The 24,938-nt window shown below is 47.3% G+C and overlaps 2 protein-coding genes across 3 annotated transcripts in view; one reads left to right on the top strand and one right to left on the bottom strand.

The window, feature by feature from the left end:
* Positions 1-565: 565 nt before the first annotated feature.
* GMFB (glia maturation factor beta) lies at positions 566-24,754 on the bottom strand. 2 transcript variants are annotated; one of them, XM_088447520.1, is made up of 7 exons: positions 24,390-24,754; positions 19,048-19,144; positions 9,435-9,484; positions 7,436-7,485; positions 5,661-5,743; positions 4,221-4,294; positions 566-3,216 (listed from the first exon to the last, which is right to left on the bottom strand). In XM_088447520.1, the coding sequence occupies exons 1-7, from the start codon at positions 24,609-24,611 to the stop codon at positions 3,145-3,147; spliced, it is 648 nt and encodes a 215-aa protein (XP_088303646.1). In that variant the 5' UTR covers positions 24,612-24,754; the 3' UTR covers positions 566-3,144. The 2 variants fall into 2 exon arrangements, with proteins under 2 accessions (XP_088303646.1, XP_088303648.1); XM_088447522.1 differs by lacking the exon at positions 24,390-24,754 and adding an exon at positions 24,217-24,366.
* The window catches only part of CGRRF1 (cell growth regulator with ring finger domain 1), a 33,420-nt gene continuing 33,054 nt past the window's right edge, over positions 24,573-24,938 (top strand). The window contains exon 1 of the mRNA XM_088447519.1: positions 24,573-24,712. The gene's annotated coding sequence lies outside the window, so the exon portion shown is untranslated. The remainder of the gene's footprint in view (positions 24,713-24,938) is intronic.

The raw sequence follows: 24,938 nt of genomic DNA, 5'->3' as shown, positions 1-24,938 counted from the left end.
AAAAAGCTTTAGCCCCCCCCCCCCCCCCACCCGCAGGGTGACCCGACTCCGGCCGGGCACCATCTTAAACTGAGGTGCCTGTGGCTCGGGGGCGGGGTATAGGGGAGGATGGACCCAAGTGCATCCTGGGAGCAGCTAAAAGCTTTAGCTCCGTGGTGCCCGAGGATCCAGCTATACCCCAAGGTCACCCTGTGGACCCCTATGGACCCTGAAGTAGAAAAGCAAATTACCGTGTAAGGAACTTTTACCTAGTAATTTGCTGATCAACACGGGTCCTTTTTCTGTGTGAAAGGGTCAACCCAGGTCGAAATTCCAGAGACTTCAACCCTGGTATATACCAGCAATTTCGTCCCAGGTTGACCCTTTCTTACAGAAAAAATACCCGGGTTGATCAGCAAATTACCAGGAAGAAATATATGACCTGGTATTTTGCTTTTCTGTGTGAAGGGGGGGTTCAGAATGGGACCGGCAAAACGACCCGGCATTCAAATGCTGGGTAAAATTTAACTCTTGGCGTAATTCCGTTTTATAGAGTAAACTCAGTTGAATGTATCAGTAGACAAACTTTACATAACAAATGTCAAAGGTATTTTTTATTTTTTTTAATATTTGGACATATAAAGTATTTGCTTTGTATACATTTATACACAGTAAGGGGTAATTGGAAATACATTTGCAGGTATAAGGGGGTACGTGATACAAAGGTCAGAGAAAACACCGCCAGCCAACCCAACATACTCTGGAATGGATAATAGGTGCAGGAGTTCAGCCTATACTGGTGCCATAGGGCATCTGTAATAGAAATGCCACCTATCAGCCCCTCCGATCACGGAGGGCCAGGAACGCCTCTCTCTATCCGTAATGCTGAACAGCTCGGGCGTGGATTATATACTGGTCCATATCATTATGGAGTGTGGCGACTGCGCCAACTCTCTCCTGATCACAGCGAGAGGAACGTCTATAGGCAATGGAGGATATGACTGGCATAGAAAAGCTCATGGGATGAATACTCCATTAGTTATAGGTCACAGCTAATTATGTACTAGCTCTGGCCTTTTTCCCTGAAGATAAAAGGGTCTTGATCACTTACATTGGGAGGTGGAAGCTGAGAAAGGTTCTTGTGAGTGGACAGTGAGCGCAATCTATGCCATTTAAAAAGTCATTTTAAGTGTATCAATAAAAAGTATTTACTTTTAAAATGAAGTGTAAAAATGCTTAGTGATCCTGCCGAGGTGCGGCAGCGCCCATTACCCAGAAGACATGGAGCTTACAGAGCCAATAACCATTCAGAGACAATTGCTGGGCTACACCAGCACCTACAGGCCAAACAAGAAAACATTAATGCTGATAAAAGCCCATTAGTGTTGGTGGGCTACATTCTGTTTTAACCTATAACACCATCAAAACGATCTTTGAGAATGGCGCATACCTAAATGGGAACTTGTTTTCAATAAGTATCTGAAATATCCGTGGACATGTATGTAAACATAAAACTCAGATCAGTGGGTGGGGGGCAATCAGAGCAGTGCCAGTAACAAGACAGTCATTAGGACCACACTGTCATTTTTCAATGCTAGGAAGAACAAGCAAATGCATTTGTTACAGGAATTTAAGTGCTCGATTTCACCAGTGCATACCCTACAACTATCCATATGGTCCCTATTTGGGGGCACTGTCCCGCTGTCACAGTTGGGAAGCATAACTATTCACTACTACTCCGCAGCCTAGCACAGCACTAGTGAACGGGTTACAGGAGGGGGCTACCTGCCAGGCTAACACACTTTTCAGCGCCAGACACACAGGAGGTCTTGGCCACTCCCCCACGCTGATCACCGCCAATGTTATAAGGTATGTCCGATGTATTCACCAGCGGGGAGAAATATGAACACATTGCAGTCTGAAAATCACATAAAGGAACGTTACAGCAGTGCCAGTTACATCGGAGGTGGATTATAGACCCGTTTCCATCCCGTAAAAATTCCAGTAAACCTACATAATAAATTCCAGTGTTATAAACACCAAGGAAACATGGAAAAAAAAAAAATAGGTGGAATTTGGAGTTAAATGGGAAAGGTGCAATATGAAATGCCTACATCTAATTGTAAATTTAGCCTCAACATGCAAACCACTAGCGTCACATACAGAGTTACTACTCATTCCTGAGTAAGCTCACATGAGGAAGCTTGCAATACAATTCCCTGCCCTGCGGGGGCGCCAGCTGCCATTGTCACAATGCTACTGACAGGCTATACACAGTACTGTACAGAGAGACCCCACCACCAAACAAATAATAGCAAAGTTCACTGCTCATTACAGCATCACTGACCCATGGAAGAAAAAATATAGACCATCAACCACTACAAAAACAGCATTCGTTGACATTAGTAAATAAGAAGTTTACAGTCATAATAATTTGGTCCAGTCTGTAAAAATGCCTCAAAAATGTGAAAGTTACATGCGGTAAATATCACATCCTGTAACCCAATGCAGCCGCCACTGAGGAGTCGGCGAGAGTAGCGCAAGTTACTCTAATGGAAACAAGTTGTCGGTTGCCATGGGTTACAGTATATGCATAACATCTGCGCCATGTCATTAGAATAGCCAAATCGCATTTAAAAGTGGCAGCCATCAATTCTAATAACAGGTAGTTTGTGTGTTTTTGGAGCCTAAATCCTCCCCCCAAAAGTGCTCCAGTGTGGTCAGGGTTATATATAAATATTCCATAAACATCTGTCACTGCGAGTGGCTCCCCGTGTGGTCAGGGTTATATATAAATATTCCATAAACATCTGTCACTGCGAGTGGCTCCCCGTGTGGTCAGGGTTATATATAAATATTCCATAAACATCTGTCACTGCGAGTGGCTCCCCGTGTGGTCAGGGTTATATATAAATATTCCATAAACATCTGTCACTGCGAGTGGCTCCCCGTGTGGTCAGGGTTATATATAAATATTCCATAAACATCTGTCACTGCGAGTGGCTCCCCCGACCGTAGGGCAGTGACAGAGTTAAGCAGCTCGCTGTAGCAAGCTATCATTTCTCTACCAATGTATTATTATATAAAGTCTGCACATGTTGGAGAGTTGGGGGGGGACACAGAAATAATAAGTACTTCAGGCTCTTTTGCATAGAAAGATACAAGTTAGTGGAAAAATCCCAGTTTCTCGATCAGCCATTCTTCCGTCAGGTCCTCAGTGTTTCTAATCTCAAATACCTTAAACATAAACAAGAAAAGAAACAAAAAAGGATTAATTTGGTTTATTTTGTGTGTGTGATAAATCAGCCCATCCGACGGACTGGTGCGATTTGGCTGCTTTATCGTACTGTTTATGGGCATGATATATCGGATGATGCGCGCACCCGTGGGGTCGTACATGGCACCCCCAGACCTTCAGTCGATAAGGGGATGCGATGTGCGATCCCATGCAGCGCTATGCGGGTGGGGGGAGAAGGGAGCCAGCATATTGGATGTGGGGACCGCCCGATAGTTCGGGCATCGGATCCCCCGTCGCATTGCAACTTGTATGGCCAGCTTAAAGTTATTCTGCAAATCTGAATTAGGTTTGTTAAATAATGAGCTGTGAAACTACAAGTCCCAGCAAGCTTGGAGCAGGCAAGGTCTGCTGGGAGAGGAAACACGGACAAGGTACATTGCAGAATTGTTCACCTGGCTATACCAAATAAAGGTCTCAGGCACTGCACTACCCATAGGGCAGTATTATAATCATCTGTATAACATGCATCAAGCTGACAGTCACTGCTCACCATCTCCCAGCGAGGTCAGTACAACCATTCTCCTGACATACTCTGTGCTGCTGTGAACAGTCTCACAACTACACCATGTTATCTCTTGTTCGTCTGTGAGGCTTTTAGTTTTGGATCCATATAAAACGTATCAATTGTAAGGATCAGAAAATGTGTCTAGCTTGAAGCCGGGTACGCACTATATGATGTATTGCACGATATATCGTTCCGACAGAAATCTGAAAGATATCGCACACATTATATGTTGTGTACGGCTGATCAGATGTTCGTCACATTGTCCCTCCCGCTGTTCTGCACGGCAGATGGGACAATGCAATGAGTGACGCGGTGCATACATTGCGCCTGATGTGTCGTTACATCGCATCGCCGCTGGGGGTCGCACCATCGCATGCCGTGTACCCAGCTTAAGCATTTCATCATTGTCGAGGTAAGGCAGGTCTGAGGAAGGGTCACCTTTGTGAGCTCAGCTTGCTGGACAAGTTTGTTTTTGCTTCCGGCATACATCATCTGCTGCTCCGGTTTGCAACCTAGATTTGGGGAGGGGGGAGAGAAAGAAAAAATAAGAAAAAAACAATGTTATTCCTGTAATTGCATAAAGATGAATAAAATGGTCCATATTCAGAAGGTTCACATTCTCAATGTTGTTATTTTGTAGACTTGAATGTGCCGAACTAAATACATAAGGTCGACATTAACATGCCGACACTAGAATGTGAACACAGTTTTTTCATGATTTTTAGGGTTAGGCTAAAATAAAATAAAAAAACCCCAAGTGTCGTCATTTTAGTGTTGACATGTTAAATGTCCCCCTGTCAATATGTGTCAACCTAAATACATGTCTACAGAATGATGGTTGACTTAATGACCATATAGACCTTTCTACTGTCGACATTCAGAATCAGTCGACTTTGTGGTGTCAATCTTCAAGAAAAAAAAAAAAAAGATCATACTTTAAAGATGATAAAAGTTATATTTTTAACAACACACCCCCCCATGTCAGACACTCGCCCTACAGTACGGCATTATTGGACGATTTGTACGCTGTACCAAACACAAGACGTCTGACATTGAAGATCTCAGACACCTTATTAATGAGAGCTGATAGGACAGACAGCAATCACTGTCTGACAACAGGAAGTGCCGAGTATCAATAAGACGGAGCTTGAAACGTGGAACTTCTCCTGCAGGTCAGGACTGGAAAACACAGTTTGTGACCAGTTATCAATGGAAGCACCCAAGATAGTCATGGCGTTCCCTTCTGCTGGTCAACTGGCGCATCTCCCTGAGAATCTTACACAACCTCTCCAGTAGGGAAGCCAATCTCACCCCATTTTTGTAAACCCAGGATCGAATTGTACAAAGATATCCCCCACCCCCTGCAGGCATCCCTCTCCCTCCTCCCCTGTCACTTACTTTAGTCACACAGCGGTGGTCAGAGGGGGCTTCTCAGCTGGTGCATTGTCCAGGCCCCTCCCAGGCTCAGCTGCGGTCCAGTGATGCGGCTGCTCTCAGTCACTGATTGGCTGGGAGCACGCAGCATAGTGATTATGTCACTGCGCAGTGCACTCCCAGCCTATAAGTGCCGGAGAGCAACTGCGTCACGTGACTCCATCTATTCTACGGGCAGCTTGGAGAGCCCGAGAGGACCCTATAGTGCGACCAGAACCCAATCGGTAAGTATTATCCCACTGCCCCTGGCCCAATCAACAGTGCGTTTTGAATTGCATAATAATGATTATAATGCAGGGTGTTTTTGGGACTCAAAAACATCCGGGAACAGCTTCCCTACTTTCCACAGGACTGGGCTAAACACTATATATCATATTTCGGCACAATTGCCATTTCCTGAGTTTTACATACTTCTGCCCCATTACACAGAATGAATACACTCACCCACAGGGCTGGAGAAGATAAAGCACAACGGGTAGGAAACTCTCCCATCATCATGTTGGTACTTGTAGCTATACACTATGAATGTTATTTCAGGTTAAGGAGATAACAGTATGTACATAGAACAGGTAAACAGACAATAATTCAACTAAAAAGGGAAAAGATTGCCCGTGGTGCAAATTCTAATCAAACATAGAATTACAATAGCTGTTTAAATGAGCAAAATATATCTGTGGGATGCATAGAGACCAAAGTACTCTCTTAGGGTACTAAGGGGCATATTCAATTAGACGCGAAAAGTCAGAAAGGTTTCGCTTGCCGTACTTTTCACCGACTTCGCCTGTTTTGGAGGCGAAAACTTTTTGTGCACGGCCCCGCTTTTCACCCTATTCAATTTCAAAGGACGTGAAAACGGGACCCAGCAAGACGCAAACAGACGAAAAGTGCTGTCAGATTTGTGGAAATCAGCCCGACACCCCCCAAAAGATGCACTAACATTGGGGATCCCTATAGATGCCCCCAAATAGCCCTGCTGAAGGTATTTGGGGTACTTAAATGCTCTCATTAGCTGCTAATTAGCGTCTTTGCACAAGTGGTGAAGAATAGCATTTAGCAGCTTTTTTGAGAAAATAACTAGTCCCAGCAAATTTGGGGTACATGAAAATGGGTGAAAGTATGGTTAAAAAAAGAAAAGTAGCAAAAGTGACATTTTAATAAAGGTAAAAAATGCACCTGCAATCAAAAAAACACCTCTCCCATACTTGCAGACCCCCCGAAAGCTTATTTCGCTAGTTTTTAAGATTATAGCCGAACTTTGTACTTTTCCGCCCCCTTTTTCAAAGTAATTTTTTGTGGTGTTCTTTGAAGGATTTTTTTTGACGCAGTTATGCTTTGGGGGCTGTCCCAAGGGTGCTGAGTGGTTTCCCGACGTTTGCACCCCAAAACCGCAATTCTGCACTTTTTTTCACCACCTATTCATAGCCCAATCTTTTACACCTATTACATTGCATTACGTTTACGCGTACGCGAAAACTATTTGGAATTGTAAACGGCGATAAGTTTCCGCCTGGCGAAATGACGTCATCTGCGATACTTTTTAGCTGAAAACTGTTTTTTTCGCATCTAATTGAATACGGCCCTAAATAGGCAAACACAGACAGCCGGCACGTTTATGCTCACACTATCAGCTATAAAAGTACCAATGAGATTTAATATTTGATATTGTATATCTGCAGGGATGTAACTAGGTATTTGAAGGCCCCATAGGAAATGTTTGTAAGGGCCCCCATGTACCACGCAATAGTGAATAATGTCTATAACTCATGTAACTTTGACAAGGAAGATGGGCTTTCAGAATGTCATGTGATGATAGAGGACACAGAACTCATCCAAAGCCTCCCTGCTCACTACAACATGTGCTGTGTGACTGTGGTTGCCGTGGTAATTGCTTGGCACAGTGGAAAACCTGCAGATTTACCAATCATTAATAGCAGTCTGAAGAAAAACCAATACAGATGTAATTACCAAGCTGCTTCTTACACAGTGATATGTGTAGGGGCGGTGGGGAAGGACTACATAGACAGACAGGGGATTGCTGCTTTGGAGTCATAGAAATGATTGACATATTCAAATCAAAATCAGACACACGTGACCTGCTGCCGCAGCTCCCCCAAATGTATGGCAAGTGTAAACTAGAAGTACACCCGAGCCATTTGCAGGGGACGCATGTTCTGACTTAGTAGCTGTATGCATGCAGATGGTCACAAGTGAAAGGATATCTGGGTTGTCTCTCTGGAAGTTCGTCTTTGAGCTCATCTGGAGAGATATCCTATGAACAGGAGGAGAGAGAGAGAACAAGCAGTAATTATCAGGGGCAGGTGCGCAGTAATTGCAGAGCTGGATCAGCCTTGGGGACGTTCCTGGCAGGTTACAGTGTTTTAGTCGTAGGTGTATACAGGCAGCAGTAACAGCACCAGCTGCACAGATCAGGAGGACTGTATGGCTGTAACACCTGCATCGGTTCTCTCCCAGCCTGTAGCATGATCTCCCTCGGTTACTGATGAAAGAGGAGGCTGTAGGATAGACTAATACATTGGTCATCTCACACACAGGTGTACTGCCAACTTCTGGAGCCTCTGGGACAGTATAAACAACCCGTGCATTATAGATTAAACTGGAAGCCGCCCACAGCTAACTGGTGCTCAAGGGAGAATGGATTTTGGAGCGGCTATTTGGGAACTACATTCTAAAGCTGGCCACACACTAGACCAACTTGCATCCAACCATCCAACTAGTTGATTGGTTGGAATGAAAATCTGGTAACGTATGGGAGTAACTGATGATCAGCAATTTGCTCCCAAATGCCAGAAAACAGATGAAAATGGTCGGTCAGACAAGTTTGTTAAATGATTGATCTAAACAATTTGTTCAAACAACAGTTTTTGTCCATTTTCCAGCGTTTGGGAGCAAATTGCTGATTGTCATTTGCTTTCATACCTTACCAGATTTTCATTCCAACCAATCAACTAGTTGGATGGTTGGATGAAAGTTGGTCTAGTGTGTGGCCAGCTTTAGTCAATTGATACATCAACCCAGAAAATGACTGTCCCACAGGATGCTAGTGACTAGAACACACAGGTCATAGGTGAAATAAAAGAAATATACCTACAGGATTTGATATGGCCGTGTGTTCAGTATATATGCATCATGATCACACACACACACACGTGATCGATGCCCAACCACATTTACCATCCGTACCCAATCAGATGCTATTTAGGGCAAATTAGATCTAAAACAGCCCAACTGTGTCACAATCTTGATTTGTATCGGTAACAATAAATCGGGACGGACAATGCCAGTCTCTGATATTGGGACGTCACATGCTCCAATATAACAGTGCCCCCAGTGGACACTTTAGTATACACAGTGTGAATATGAATATGCTAATTCAGAAAGAATTCTAAACCAAGAATGTAACTTTATTTCAATGAGCAAGAAACGCATTTAAAAAGAGAGTTTAAATAAAGTTTTGTTTCATTAAAACTGATTACAAATCAGTGGTACTGTGCTATAGTACAACATTAGAGATATAGGGGTCTATTTACTAAGCCTTGGATGGAGATAAAGTCCCAACTAATCAGCGCCTACCTGTCATGTCACAGGCTGTGTTTGAAAAAAAATGACAGTTAGGAGCTGGTTGGTTGGGACTTTGGCCCTCATTCAGAGGCGGTCGCAAGAAGCGAGCGCTCACTCTGAATGAGGGCGGGCGCTTGACTTTTCAAGTGTGGCCTGCTGGTCGCTAGCTAAGCTGTGGGTTACCACCTACAGCTTTAGTGACCGACCAGGTTGATCGGGGTTTGCGACGAGACCCTAAGGTTGGGTCTCGGCAGCCGCAAGCCCCAGGGAACTTCCTGCTCTGATGGAGCAGGAAGCTCCCCACTGACAACACTGCTGATGTCAGTGCGGCCGCCCACAAAACGGCAGGTGTTCCTTAAGGAACGCCTCCGTTTGTGTAGCCACCCCCCCGCCCACAAAACAGGGTCGAGCTGCCGATCAACATCGACAGCCGCCCCTTTTCTAGTGAGCTCCGGAGCGAGAGAATTTGCCACTGTGCGTGCGCAGGGTCTAAACATCGACCCGGTTGCAAGCACTCAGCGCTTGCGACCGGGTCTGAATGAGGTCCTTTATCTTCGTAAAATAAATAGACCCCCATAATCACTACACTGATTAACAAAAGTTTAACGAAACAGACCAAACAGAGAACATCTTACTGACCTCGTGTTCCTCTTCTAGGACCACCAGACGTCTGTCCTTGTCTATTTTCACTGCAGCAGAATAAAAGGGGAGAGGACACAAATCAGCAGTTGTACAATAATCCTCAGCCCAGTTACAGTTAATAAAATAGCAATATATCAACAATTCCAGGGAGAAGAGTCAGCTGTGCAGACCCACCCAACAGATGACAACATTAGGACTGGTTTCCATTTAAAGACCAACCACACTTTAATCCATAACCACACACGGATAACTAGCAGATCACTGTTTCTGAGCTGTGTAACTCAGCATTAAGGGTTAAAAGGTGCCCTCAACTGAAAACAAGTGTAATGCCTCATCTAAATTAGTAACTAGCTCACTCCAGATAAAGATGGTGGTTAAAGAAGGGTAGGATATATCTTTTTTCGACATTCATGTCAACATGGTTGTTGCATCGACATGTGGCACGTCGACATCAACATCAACCTTGTGGAGATTGCTCATGTCGACACTAATGAAATGACGACATGATTAGAATGTCACAAAGATAGACACTCGGCTGACCCTGGCGCTCACCATGTGATCTGTGTGCAGGTCAGGAGTTGGTTGTAGCTTCCCGCAAAGAAAAATTTGGTATTATTCTTCAAGGATATATGTATAGAATAAAAAGGGCTGAGCAAACCTTGAATTATTACCCAACAATTCGTTACTGTATAATCAGTTCAAAGTTTATTACAACACTTATCACATGTTGAATAAAAAGGTATGATTAGCAATGCTATAAAACATTTCATTCATAATATTCACCCATAAATGCAATGTAGAACATTGAAATTATCTAACACACCTACAGTAAGAGTCATTATATTACTATATATATTTGTTGTATCTTGCAACAGAGAAATAAAAAAAATGCTCTACAATAACGTTAAAAATCAGATGTAAACAAAGGGGGTCATTCAGACCCGTTCGGGAGCAAAGGACACTCGCAAACGGGTCAATGTTGCCCCACTGCGCATGCGCACGACGAAGGGAGCTCCGTCGTGCGCATGTGCGAGACCCGGACTGCGACAGCCAAGCTGTCGCTCCGGGTCTCGCACCAAAGGGGGCGTGCTGTCGATGTTGATTGACAGCACACCCCCTTTGGTGGGCGTGCCGGGGCGTGGCTGCCAGACGGAGGCGTTCCCATGGGAACGCCTACCGTCTGAAGCCGGCCCCACTGACATCAGTAGTGATGTCAGTGGGAGTGATTTTGGCTCTGAAAGATTTTTGGCTCTGATAGTCTTGACCATCGCGACCATCATCATGGATGCTCGCTATAGCTGTGGGTGGCCACCCACAGCTATACAAGCGTCCAGGAGGACGCTCCATTATCATGGAGGAGGGCCCTGATTCAGAGCGAGCGCTCTGGTCAGAGCGTCCGGCTCTGAATCGGGCCCAAAGTTCCAATGATCAGAGCCTAAGCTAAAGCTGCATAATACACACGGTACGATCTGTACCACCGACGACAGGACAGATCTCTCTGTGACGTCATCCTGCCACATCTATGAGCAGGCAAAGCTGGCAATGTCGTGCAATTTGACCTGCGTGTACGGACGGTCATGGATATTGTTATCGTTCATGCGGGAACGCGCATCGTTGGTCGTTCACTGCATAAAAATGAACAATATATCATTGAACGATATCGTTAGTAGATATCGTACCGTGTGTACGCACCTTTAGGTGTGCATAGATATTATTACCGTCATCAGAGGATTTCAATAATATAAAGAAGCTGTATAGAGCGTTGGTGGATGTTCTTGTTAGCCAGGAAGGTCGAGCTGGATAATTGACCAAATCCTATGCTGCTGGTTAGTTTGCCGATTCATGGGTCGGTGTAAATAAGCAGCCCTGCTAATAAAGCTGCCGCTGCTGGTAAATATTTACCGCTCCTCCGAGGCTCCATTCTGAATATATTTGTATTGTGCCTGCAGGTCTATAATCAAAAAATCACAGTGTGTGTGACACGATCTATGCAGGTGCAGAGCGAATGCTCCCGATCTCCGTGTGCTGAGACTGCTCGTCATTACCAGGTGTGACCGCCGTTTGTATAAAGCCGTCTGGATGAACGCAGTACTGCGGCTTCCCTCAGTTCTCAGCTGCTAGCCAGCGACTGGCCACAGTCTGCATGCAGCGAGTAGATCGGTGAAGTACAATTGTATACTCACTCTCCATAGGACAAATTGCGTCCACTGATGGCTATGAGCACAGAGGGCCTGATTCAGACGCGCTCGCGAGCGCTATGCGCTCGCAAGCGGGTCGATGGTGGCCCAGAGCGCATGCGCACGACGGAGCCGGCTCCATCGTGCGCATGCGCGAGACCCGGATAGCGAAGGGCAAACAGTCGCTCCGGGTCTCGTACCAAAGGGGGCATGCTGTCGATGTTGAGCGAAAGCATGCCCCCTTTGGTGGGTGGGTCGGGGGCGTGGTAGCCCAGACGGAGGCGTTCTCATGAGAACGCCTACTGTCTGGGGGCAGCTCCACTGACATCATGAGTGATGTCAGTGGGAGAGCTTTCGAAAGCACTCTTGGGCATGCGGCAACGAGACCCTACCACAAGGGTCTCGTCGCAAGCCCGATGGTCTTGACCATCGCGACCATCATCATGGCCGCTCGCTATAGCTGTGGGTGGTCACCCACAGCTATGCGAGCGGCCAGGAGGCCGCTCTAAAAAACAAGAAGGCCGGCCCTGATTCAGAGTGAGCGCTCTGTCAGAGTGTCCGGCTCTGAATCAGGGCCAGAGTTCTGTGCAAAAGGTGATGTAGGATATATTCCGTAAAAAGCTCAACGCGTTTCTGTGCTCCTTGTAGCACTTTCGTCAGGAGCATAATATTTTATTTACTTTTATCCCACATAATTTGGGATAAATTCCCGTACCTATGTGTTCACATGGCTGCAGCAACTACAAACAGGCTATTTAACGCGGGTCTCTTTTTGAGCCTGCTGAGGCTCGGGAAACAATCCTCGTTACTGTGGGCTGCCTTCGGCTCTAATTGAATAGCCCTCACTGCTTCAATAAGCCTGCATTAAATTACCGCGTCTAACTGACTTCCCCTCCATGTGCGCTGTGGGTATGGAATACAATAACTGTAGTTCCTACATCTTACTAGAGGGATAAATACATCAAAATAATACTCTTCATAGTCCATATTCTGGGAAACCTCTGTACAAATTTGTAACCAGCAACATAAAATGTGTCATCGGTTACCAGCCTCATCAGGGGGATAAAGAGATAATATATCATCCCAATGAGCCCATGTAACAGAATCATATCTAGGCATTAATGCGGAAATAATTTGCTGTTTACTGGGCTAATAATAATAATAATATCTCCGTTATGAGATAATTATAGAACTAATTACTAGGAAAGTGTTGAACAAGAAAAAAATAAAAAATAAATAAAAGCTAAGGTGCGGCCCGCGTATAATCAACACTGGTGGCTCTGCAAGCGTGGTAAAGGCACAGATGCACTATGGCGAAGTCACTAAAGGGGCCTACACACTTGGCGATGTGCTCACAATTCGACATTGTGTCCGATTTCCCCTTGAACTCTCCCCAGCAGCTCCCCGGCAGTCGTGGGCACGATTTGGTGTTAAAAACCTGTCCAATGTGACACACGATCTATCGTGCCTCCCAACTCTTCCAGTGCATCGTGCCTCCCAACTCTTCCAGTGCATCGTGCCTCCCAACTCTTCCAGTGCATCGTGCCTCCCAACTCTTCCAGTGCATCGTGCCTCCCAACTCTTCCAGTGCATCGTGCCTCCCAACTCTTCCAGTGCATCGTGCCTCCCAACTCTTCCAGTGCATCGTGCCTCCCAACTCTTCCAGTGCATCGTGCCTCCCAACTCTTCCAGTGCATCGTGACGGAGATTGTCAGATCTGCCCTACAGCACGGCAGATCTGAAGATGCGATGTGCGACCTGCGGGTACGCGCATCGGCATCGTGGGTGGAAACTCACGATTTGGGCATATTTTACACGATTTGTCGTCACGATGCGTCGCAATGGAGCAAATCGTGTAAAAAAATAAAAATCGCCAAGTGTGTAGGCACCTTAAGAACGGGGCCTAACAAGACACTAAGCACAATTTGAAGTGATGTCTTGCTTTGACCGCTAAGCACATTCCCCTCTCGGACTCCGATCGCTCGAACAAAGTAGTGATGCAAAAGGAGACCAGGCACGGACCTATGTAAGCCAACGCTACGCACAAAGATTACATACCAAACATCTGCTTCATTATAATTTATTAATTACCCTCACGGAGTAATCATAACAGTCATGTCAGCGGCGCTATATGTGTACAGCCGGTTATCACTCCCTCGCACCTGCTTACACATCATTAAAAAAAAAACACACAAATTATGTTGTATAATTTGCCTCACACCATGAGCACCGTCGTCATGGCAGCAAAAGCTACAGAACAGATATAAGAACCCCTTTTCTATAACTGCCACATGTATATATAAACGCCTCTGACATTGGGTGCTCCCGGATTTTCTGTACATGCATAACCACACTGATCTATAGTGCATTAACAAAACCTTGCTCTCAGCACTTGGCTCCAGTGCCGGAGTTCCTTCATTCCGTACAGACGTGCAAATTTGCTCTAAGTCAGGTTCATCCAGTCCTCAGCACACGCTAAGTGCAGAGCTGTGTCTGTACATGACACGTGGGAAGATTAATGAGGCATTTCTACATCAGGCACAGAACAGGATTTCTAGTCTTATCGCAGAGCTGCCAACATTTCCGTGTGCTGCCTGTTCTATACAGAGCATAGAAGTATCAGAAGTACTATGTGAGCAATACGATTATAGGGTCAGTAACGTAAGTTGGAACAGGCAGTGTGGAGTCCGGACTACGTCATGTCCATTTAACACTGGTAAAATTAAAGCTTTATTTAAATAGGAATTCGCAGAGTGTATAAGGCAGCGGTTTTCATACACTGGTGTGCTGCGAGCGGTTGTGAAGTGAGCCGCCTGACCGCCGGGCACATTTTACAATAGCGTGGCCCGGGCTGACGCTGAGCTCCTCTGGGAGCCTCAGGCGTGCCCGGGCCGTGAACTGCCTGGACGCGGCGGCGTGACATCACAGGTCACGCACGCCGCGTTGCCCGCCCGCTCCGCCAGTGACCCAGCCAGCCCAGCTCTGCCCGCCCAGCCTGCTATGCCCGCTCCGCCAGTGACCCAGCCAGCTCTGTCCGCCCCGCCAGTGGCTCAGCAGTTACCCAGCCAGCTCTTCCCGAGGGCCAGTGACGCAGCCAGCTCTTCCCACCCGCCCCGTGCCAGTGACCCAGACAGCCCGTCCTGCTCGCAGCCAGCCAGCCCTGTGAGGTAAGCCAATGTTTGTTTGTTTTTGTTTTTTTGTGGAGAGTAAAGTTTTTTTTTTTCTCTGTGGAGGCCACTGTGTTTTTTCTTTGTGGAGAGCAGTGTGGGTTTTTTATGTGGGTGCCAATGTGATTTTTTATTTTTTTACTATGGGGCCAGTAAATGCGATTTGTTTTATACCTCTGGGGCCAATGTTGTGTGGTTTGTTCCTGCAGGGGCCAATGTAGTGTGTTTTGTTCCTGCGGGTGTTTGTTCTTTCATAGGTAGCGCACGCCGTATTGCCGGATGGTGTGCCTTGGCAATCTTAAAATTTTGCGTAGTGTGCCTCGACTTGAAAAAGAATGAAAATCACTGGTATAAGGATTAGAAGTCTAGATTCAAAAAGAAAAGAGAACAAACCACATTTAGAAACATACAATGAAGCTTGTAGTGGTCAGACGTGAGGACCAGCACAAAAATGTATTCATGTGAACGTTTCACTGAGGCACATTAATGAAAAGGAGTCTCATCCTATGAGAGACTAGGCGGCTCAGTTAAATCCGTACGGGCTAGGGGTGTATAATTATTACTTACAGGATACTGGTCGGGAGCCTGAGCCAATGCAACCACACACCTCCCATCCGCACACGCACACCGCTCCCCATCCTGTCCCAGGAGACTGTGATCAGGTGTCTGTAGAAAAACTTGATGTGTGAAAGGTGCTTTCAAAATTGCAGAATACAGGACATCTTCAGGGGTTTAGCCCAGGACTGAAGTCTGGGACTCCACCAGGCATACCTCTGGCAGGGTGGCAACGCCAGGGCATGGTGCCTTCCCATTCACATTAATCTCTCCTCAGCACAAAAAAGAAACAGGTCTATGATGTAACTAATCCAAATTAGACAAATCAGGGCTATAATCTAAATGTTCAACTAGAATATCCTGCACTATGGTAAAGCTGCCATAAAAACATATATATATATATGACTAAGCGCATCTATACTTTACACTTCACTATCACCTTTTTTCATGTGATGCCCTGGGGATGGTCCTTGGCTGGATTCTTTTGGGGTGCCCTGCGCCTCAGACGTGAACCCCTGAATGTTAGGGATGCCGGTATGGAGGAGCCTTGACGCTGGCCCGGCGCTTCATCATATATTTGCAAATGTATGTAACGAATACCTCTGAATTTCTATTATCATGTAGGGGTCAAGTATTTTTGCAGTGTGCTGGAGAGAACACCCCTTTTTTCTATGGTAAAACTGCAAACCCACATTTTTTTTTATATATGTTAAAGCGAGATTAATGTCACTTTCCAGGTTCTGCTGGGGAAGATGTATATGGCTGCTAACATATAGTCAGCATCTCATTCATCTCCCAGGCTCGGTTCCGTTCGGTTTTAAAAACCGAATCTTATTGGCTATCCAAAACTCGTGACAGCTGATACCCAATAAGATTCGGTTTTTAAATATATGTGTGTACATACACACACATAATATATATATATATACACACACACACACACACACAATAAACAGTGGGGTTTTGGTTCATGAATTGATCAGTGCATTTAAGCTTGCAGCCCCCGTCACGGGACCCCACTTTACTGCAAGTCCCTACTCTATTGCTCAGAATTATAACATGGACATAGCCATCATATTAGTGTTATACTCAGGGTATGCTATCAAGGTTTAAAGCTCACAGCAACTTTGCTTTTAAACGTGAGACCGTTACCAAGCACACCTGTTGCAAAGCACCTAGGAAAACAGCTGACACAAGTTACATTAAACTAGTTAAAAGGGGTGCATGAGAAAATGTGATCACAAAAATTATTAATTATAAAAATTAATCATAATAAACAAAAAGCACTAATCCACGGCACTCAACATTCCTATATTTGGGGTGCAACATGGTAGGTGCATTTAAGCTTGCAGCCCCCTGAGCAATAGAGTAGAGACTTGCAGTAAAGTGGCGGCTGCAAGCTTAAATGCACTGATCAATTCATGAACCAAAACCCCACTGTTATTATGTGTATTATTATTATTAGTGTTAGTATATTATGGTGAGTGCAGAGCCCCTGTGATTTCTATTTAAACAGTGTGGTCACATACCATGTTGCACCCCAAATCTAGGAATGGTGAGTGCCGTTGATTAGTGCTTTATATTAGATATAGATAGATATAGAGATAGATAGATATATATATATATATATATATATATACACATGTAATGTGACATATGGAGAAGATGTATATGGCAGTCACATGACACTTTTAAACCGTGAAATCACGAAAAGCTGCTTTAACCCACAAACCCAAAATAAAACAACACCATGTTAAAAAGGGGAGAAACAATAAAAATGATAACACTGAACCGCTCCCTACATCTCTAACCTCATTTCCTATCAGACTCCCTCCTGCTTTGTTTTGGCAGTGACTGCTGCCACATCCCCCTTTGCTACTCCCAAACCATGGAATTCCCTCCCACACCCAATTAGACTTGCACCCAGCATCCCACTCTTTAAGAATACCCTCAAAGCTCATCTTCTCATATAAGCTTACCACTCTTCCCATACTTCTCCAGACCTTCATTTCAGCAACTTGGAATGCAAGCTCTTGTGACCAGGGCCCTCCTCTCCTTTTGTTTTCCCTACAAAGCGTACTAATTCTACATGGGTTATCGGGACAGAAAAAAAAAAAAAGGTGCTGGACTTCACTCACAGCCCATAGGAGTGCCAGGGGAAAACGTGCAAGGCTTTCCTCCTGGTATTACCTGACATGTCATGGCACAGTTGCACAAGGTTCGGATACTTAAATGAATCTGCCCCTAATGGGAGAGTTCAATAAGAAGCAGCGGCACATGTCGGCCATTTACGGTAGCGCTGACATCGCAAGTTTTCCCTTGTACCTCTATGGGGTGTGAAGTACAACTTACGATGTCAGCAGTATGCAATGCGAGAACAGCTTCATGATGTGTCGGAAAATACAGACGTGCCCTCATACATCTAGCCTCAATGCAAAATGCTACTTATGGCATTGCCACTAGCGGTAAATACTGGGTGAGTTACAATAACGCAAGAAATGAACAATTATATAAAACTAGCGGCGCTGTTGTTAATCATGAGTAACCATAAGCATACAGCGTACACGACCAGCCAGTAACAATAGCTGTTAGCAAAAAAACTATTTAATAGATGAATATAAAAGAAAAATAAAGCCTACGAATCTGCAGGAACCAAAAACTACTAATAATAATCTAAAAATATATTTAAAATTAATACTATTCAGCTTGAACAGATGACGTTAGCTACCCGGGCCAGGCTCCGGAATTAAATTCAGCCTTTTAACAGGCCCATAAGAACCAAAAGCAGCTCCCATAGGTTTCTAATATTTGCGTACCCCCCCCTCCCTTTAAACAGCAAGTATTATTTGATAAATATACCACTTAGTACCCAATGCCTTGCTCACTATGAGTTTCGGATACAGACAAGTCATATATGTAGGGTTTGGGTAGCTAAGAGGCATGGGGGGAGGTCTGATGCTATGTGGGGGTATTATATCGGCATCTGAGGGGCATGTGGACTTATGGGGAGCTCTAAATCATAAATTATGAAATGGTCAGGTAGGTCCCCAATTTTTTAAAGTGAGGTGGTCTCACATATTTTGTTGCTCGGCACGATGACTGAACAGATCAACAAAATATGCGAGACCCCCTCACTTTAAAAAATTGGGGTAAACAAAATAAAAAGATTTTTTTATTTGATTTTATTTGTTTAGTCGATCGCATATACAGGGTAGGTGTTTCCCTAGCTGCTACTATTTATACTAGGTTGAGCGCAGCCTGACATATTCACCTTTTTTTTAAAAAAATTGGGGACCTACCTGACCATTTCATAATTTATGAGGTCATTGTTATTATAGATTGTCTCCTGCAGATTTGTAAGTTTTGTTTTTCTTTATATTAAATTAGTCCTTTTTTTTTTTTTTTAACTGACCAATATTGTTACTGAATAGTCATAAACACGTTTTTGCTTATAGTCTTAATTGTACTTCACAATTTAGCCACTCATTATTTAATAAGGCTATTTTACAATGTTAATAACTTGATTCCAGTTTTTTACCTTTGTAAAAAAGTTTCACTTTCATGGCTTCAAAATGTTCAAGAATGTTGGGGGGGTGTGGGGGGGGGGGGCGCTATTACTGCAATCATGGGCACTAATAGGGAGTATGTGATTACTGATAAATGGGCCCCTCAGTGACACATGTACAGGCTGTAATTGGAGCATTGACTCACTAATAATTGCAGCATTGTTGGTCTCTTTGCGAAAGCGAAACTTCTTCAGCTTCTCAACAAGTTGCTCCTCCACTTCACATACAACCAGGGACTCACTCTGCAAATAACAGGAGAGAAGATCACTCTGTAACCTGCAACTATAACACCCATCAGCAGAGGTGTCAGGAAACGAGAAAGCATCTGGAGCCAGGGAAAGGTCTGGTGTTGGGAAGCTTTGGCTGGTGATGGGTAGGGGCGGCTGGCATTGGGTGGGCAGCAGGTTTTGGAGAGGGGCAGGGCACTTGGTAATGGGGCAGTTGGTGTTGGGGAGGATTGGGGATGGGTATACTCAGGAGGAGGAAGAATAGGAGGTAGCTGGTGTCGGAAACGAATAGATGCGGGACCGCTGGTGTTGGGGAGGGGTGAGGAAGAGCTGCTGTTGTAGGGGAACTGCAGCTGGTGATGGGGCAGTTTGTGTTAGAGAGGATTGGGGAGGGGGACAGTTGGTAATAGGGAGGGGCGGCTGGTGATGGGTGGGCAGCAAGTTTTGGTGAGGGGAAGGGGCACCAGCTGATGGGGAAATTGGTACTAGGGAGGGGGCAATTTGTGTCAGTGAGAACTGGGGAGGGGAACAGTTGGTGAAGGGAAGGGGTGGGGCACCTGGTGATGGGATAATTGGTACTGGGGTCGAGGGCAGTTGATGATGGGGAGGAGTGGCAATAGACGGGGGAAGGATTAGGGGGCAGTTGGCAGAGGTGGCTATAACAGGGGGGAAGGGAAAGGGGGTAGTTGGTGATGGGTGGCTATAGTCAGTGGGAGCAATAGAAGGCAATTGGTGAGGATGAGGAGGCAGTAGGTATTGGGATGGGACAGTTGGTGTTAGGGTGGATTAGGGAGGAGGGCAGTTGGTGTTGGTTGTGGGGAGGGAGTGGAGGTGGTGGCTATAGTCAGAGAGATAGGAGGCAGCTGGTGTTGGGGAGGATTAGGGAGGGGGCAGTTGGTATTGGGGAGGGGAACATGTGGTATTGGGGAGGACAGATGATGTTGGGGAGGAGGGCAGTTGGTGTTGGTTGTGGGGACTGAGTGGAGGTGGTGGATATAGTCGGGGAGTTAGAGGGATAGAGTGCAGTTGGTAATAGGGGAGTGGATATAGTCAGGGGGGATAGAGTGCAGTTGGTGATGGGTGTATATAGTCGGGGGGGATAGAGTGCAGTTGGTGATGGGGGGAGGGTGGACAGAGTGTAGTTGGTGATGGATATAGTTGGGGGGATAGACAGTGCAGTTGGTGATGGGTGGATAGGGTGCAGTTGGTGATGGGTGGATAGGGTGCAGTTGGTGATGGGTGGGGGTGGATAGGGTGCAGTTGGTGATGGGTGGATAGGGTGCAGTTGGTGATGGGTGGGGGTGGATAGGGTGCAGTTGGTGATGGGTGGGGGTGGATAGGGTGCAGTTGGTGATGGGTGGGGGTGGATAGGGTGCAGTTGGTGATGGGTGGGGGTGGATAGGGTGCAGTTGGTGATGGGTGGATAGAGTGCAGTTGGTGATGGGTGGATAGAGTGCAGTTGGTGATGGGTGGATAGGGTGCAGTTGGTGATGGGTGGGGTGGATAGGGTGCAGTTGATGATGGGTGGGGGTGAATAGGGTGCAGTTGATGATGGGTGGGGGTGAATAGGGTGCAGTTGGTGATGGGTGGGGGTGAATAGGGTGCAGTTGGTGATGGGTGGATAGAGTGCAGTTGGTGATGGATAGGGTGCAGTTGGTGATGGATAGGGTGCAGTTGGTGATGGGTGGGGGTGGATATGGTGCAGTTGATGATGGGTGGGGGTGGATATGGTGCAGTTGATGATGGGTGGATAGAGTGCAGTTGATGATGGGTGGATAGAGTGCAGTTGATGATGGGTGGATAGAGTGCAGTTGCTGATGGGTGGATAGAGTGCAGTTGCTGATGGGTGGATAGAGTGCAGTTGCTGATGGGTGGATAGAGTGCAGTTGCTGACGGGTGGATAGAGTGCAGTTGCTGATGGGTGGATAGAGTGCAGTTGGTGATGCGTGGGGGTGGATAGGGTGCAGTTGGTGATGGGTGGGGGTGGATAGGGTGCAGTTGGTGATAGGTGGGGGTGGATAGGGTGCAGTTGGTGATGGGTGGGGGTGGATAGAGTGCAGTTGGTGATGGGTGGATAGGGTGCAGTTGGTGATGGGTGGATAGGGTGCAGTTGGTGATGGGTGGATAGGGTGCAGTTGGTGATGGGTGGATAGGGTGCAGTTGGTGATGGGTGGATAGGGTGCAGTTGGTGATGGGTGGATAGGGAGCAGTTGCTGATGGGTGGATAGGGAGCAGTTGCTGATGGATATGGTGCAGTTGGTGATGGATAGGGTGCAGTTGGTGATGGGTGGGGGTGGAAAGGGTGCAGTTGATGATGGGTGGGGGTGGAAAGGGTGCAGTTGATGATGGGTGGGGGTGGAAAGGGTGCAGTTGATGATGGGTGGGGGTGGAAAGGGTGCAGTTGATGATGGGTGGGGGTGGATACGGTGCAGTTGGTGATGGGTGGGGGTGGATACGGTGCAGTTGGTGATGGGTGGATAGAGTGCAGTTGGTGATGGGTGGATAGGGTGCAGTTGGTGATGGGTGGATAGGGTGCAGGTGGTGATGGGTGGATAGGGTGCAGGTGGTGATGGGTGGGGGTGGATAGGGTGCAGTTGGTGATGGGTGGGGGTGGATAGGGTGCAGTTGGTGATGGGTGGGGGTGGATAGGGTGCAGTTGGTGATGGGTGGGGGTGGATAGGGTGCAGTTGGTGATGGGTGGATAGGGTGCCGGTGGTGATGGGTGGGGGTGGATAGGGTGCAGTTGGTGATGGGTGGGAGTGGATAGGGTGCAGTTGGTGATGGGTGGATAGGGTGCAGTTGGTGATGGGTGGATAGAATGCAGTTTGTGATGGGTGGATAGAATGCAGTTGGTGATGGGTGGATAGAATGCAGTTGGTGATGGGTGGATAGAATGCAGTTGGTGATGGGTGGATAGAATGCAGTTGGTGATGGGTGGATAGAATGCAGTTGGTGATGGGTGGATAGAATGCAGTTGGTGATGGGTGGATAGAGTGCAGTTGCTGATGGATATGGTGCAGTTGGTGATGGGTGGGGGTGGATAGGGTGCAGTTGGTGATGGGTGGGGGTGGATAGGGTGCAGTTGGTGATGGGTGGGGGTGGATAGGGTGCAGTTGCTGATGGGTGGATAGGGTGCAGTTGCTGATGGGTGGATAGGGAGCAGTTGCTGATGGGTGGATAGGGAGCAGTTGCTGATGGGTGGATAGGGAGCAGTTGCTGATGGGTGGATAGGGAGCAGTTGCTGATGGGTGGATAGGGAGCAGTTGCTGATGGGTGGATAGGGAGCAGTTGCTGATGGGTGGATAGGGTGCAGTTGCTGATGGATAGGGTGCAGTTGCTGATGGGTGGGGGTGGATATGGTGCAGTTGATGATGGGTGGGGGTGGATATGGTGCAGTTGATGATGGGTGGATAGAGTGCAGTTGGTGATGGGTGGATAGGGTGCAGTTGGTGATGGGTGGATAGGGTGCAGTTGGTGATGGGTGGATAGGGTGCAGTTGGTGATGGGTGGATAGGGTGCAGTTGGTGATGGGTGGATAGGGTGCAGTTGGTGATGGGTGGATAGGGTGCAGTTGCTGATGGATAGGGTGCAGTTGGTGATGGGTGGGGGTGGATATGGTGCAGTTGATGATGGGTGGGGGTGGATATGGTGCAGTTGATGATGGGTGGATAGAGTGCAATTGGTGATGGGTGGATAGGGTGCAGTTGGTGATGGGTGGATAGGGTGCAGTTGGTGATGGGTGGATAAAGTGCACTTGGTGATGGGTGGGGGTGGATAGGGTGCAGTTGGTGATGGGTGGGGGTGGATAGGGTGCAGTTGCTGATGGGTGGATAGGGTGCAGTTGGTGATGGGTGGATAGAGTGCAGTTGGTGATGGGTGGATAGAGTGCAGTTGGTGATGGGTGGCTAGGGTGGATACGGTGCAGTTGGTGATGGGTGGATAGAGTGCAGTTGGTGATGGGTGGCTAGGGTGGATAGGGTGCAGTTGGTGATGGGTGGATAGGGTGCAGTTGGTGATGGGTGGATAGGGTGCAGTTGGTGATGGGTGGATAGGGTGCAGTTGGTGATGGGTGGATAGGGTGCAGTTGGTGATGGGTGGATAGGGTGCAGTTGGTGATGGATAGGGTGCAGTTGGTGATGGATAGGGTGCAGTTGGTGATGGGTGGGGGTGGATATGGTGCAGTTGATGATGGGTGGGGGTGGATATGGTGCAGTTGATGATGGGTGGATAGAGTGCAATTGGTGATGGGTGGATAGGGTGCAGTTGGTGATGGGTGGATAGGGTGCAGTTGGTGATGGGTGGATAAAGTGCACTTGGTGATGGGTGGGGGTGGATAGGGTGCAGTTGGTGATGGGTGGGGGTGGATAGGGTGCAGTTGCTGATGGGTGGATAGGGGCAGTTGGTGATGGGTGGATAGAGTGCAGTTGGTGATGGGTGGATAGAGTGCAGTTGGTGATGGGTGGATAGAGTGCAGTTGGTGATGGGTGGATAGAGTGCAGTTGGTGATGGGTGGATAGAGTGCAGTTGGTGATGGGTGGCTAGGGTGGATACGGTGCAGTTGGTGATGGGTGGATAGGGTGCAGTTGGTGATGGGTGGATAGAGTGCAGTTGGTGATGGGTGGATAGGGTGCAGTTGGTGATGGGTGGATAGGGTGCAGTTGGTGATGGGTGGATAGGGTGCAGTTGGTGATGGGTGGATAGGGTGCAGTTGGTGATGGGTGGGGGTGAATAGGGTGCAGTTGGTGATGGGTGGGGGTGGATAGGGTGCAGTTGGTGATGGGTGGGGGTGGATAGGGTGCAGTTGGTGATGGGTGGATAGGGTGCAGTTGGTGATGGGTGGATAGGGTGCAGTTGGTGATGGGTGGATAGGGTGCAGTTGGTGATGGGTGGGGGTGGATAGGGTGCAGTTGGTGATGGGTGGATAGGGTGCAGTTGGTGATGGGTGGATAGGGTGCAGTTGGTGATGGGTGGGGGTGGATAGGGTGCAGTTGGCGATGGGTGGGGGTGGATAGGGTGCAGTTGGTGATGTATATAGTCGGGGGGGGGGGGGGGGGGGGGAGAGATAGGAGCAGCAGCTGGAGTCATACAAGTTTCCAGCTCTCGGGCTGTATGTGCTGCCTGGGAGTCTCTCGGGAATGGAGGGGAGGGGTACAGGCGGCAGCAGCAGCACCAGCCACTCCCCTGGTCGGTCCCTGCAGCCCCCTCCTCCTCCCGGGAGTCACCACCATTTCCCCGGGGTTCAGTCCTGCAGCCTCCTCACCATGTCCAATCCGCAGCGACAGAATCCTCGGGTGTCGCCTGTGTCTCTGACTTCTCCACAGCCACCCGGTATGGCAATACGCGTCACGTGAGGTCGGAAACGGCCAATCACATGGCAGAGCTGGAAGCCGCGGGCGGAGTCAAGTCTTTCGTGACAGACGGACTCCGAGCGGCCATCTTTTAAAAGGGCGCGTTTACTTCTATTCCCCATAATAATCACCATTTAGCGGCTGCGCTCATTTCTCTCACGGAATATCAAGGCTGAAAATAGCCCCTGTGACTGGAAAGGTCCTCCTGGAGTGGATGCTCTCATTATACCACATGGTATGGTATAAGAATACTCCTATAACAAGTAATTCCCTCCCCAGCCGTATGTACGTGTCCTGTCGGTTTACACTGCGCGCGAACGTTGGGCTATAGCCGTGTTATCACCCTAGCATCGCTCAGACAAATGACTGTGCCCAAGTCAAAGATGGCCGGCACGCACTCGTTGACATTAAGACATGTGACCTATACGTTGCCTCACTGATGACCAATCACCGAGGAAGAA

This window comes from Taudactylus pleione, unplaced genomic scaffold (assembly GCF_031769625.1).
Source record: "Taudactylus pleione unplaced genomic scaffold, aTauple2 ptg000433l, whole genome shotgun sequence".
Taxonomy (NCBI): Eukaryota; Metazoa; Chordata; class Amphibia; order Anura; family Myobatrachidae; genus Taudactylus; species Taudactylus pleione.
The sequence above is the reverse complement of the archived record's forward strand: the minus strand, read 5'-3'. Positions and strand labels throughout refer to the sequence as shown.

Coding starts and splice junctions, on each gene's coding strand:
- GMFB (XM_088447520.1), bottom strand. CDS start 24,611: ATGGTGATTATTATGGGGAATAGAAGTAAACGCGCCCTTTTAAAAGAT. Junction 9,485..19,047: donor CAACAATGCTGCAATTATTA/GTGAGTCAATGC, acceptor ATTCTGCTGCAG/TGAAAATAGACAAGGACAGA. Junction 7,486..9,434: donor TCCTAGAAGAGGAACACGAG/GTCAGTAAGATG, acceptor TCCTGTTCATAG/GATATCTCTCCAGATGAGCT.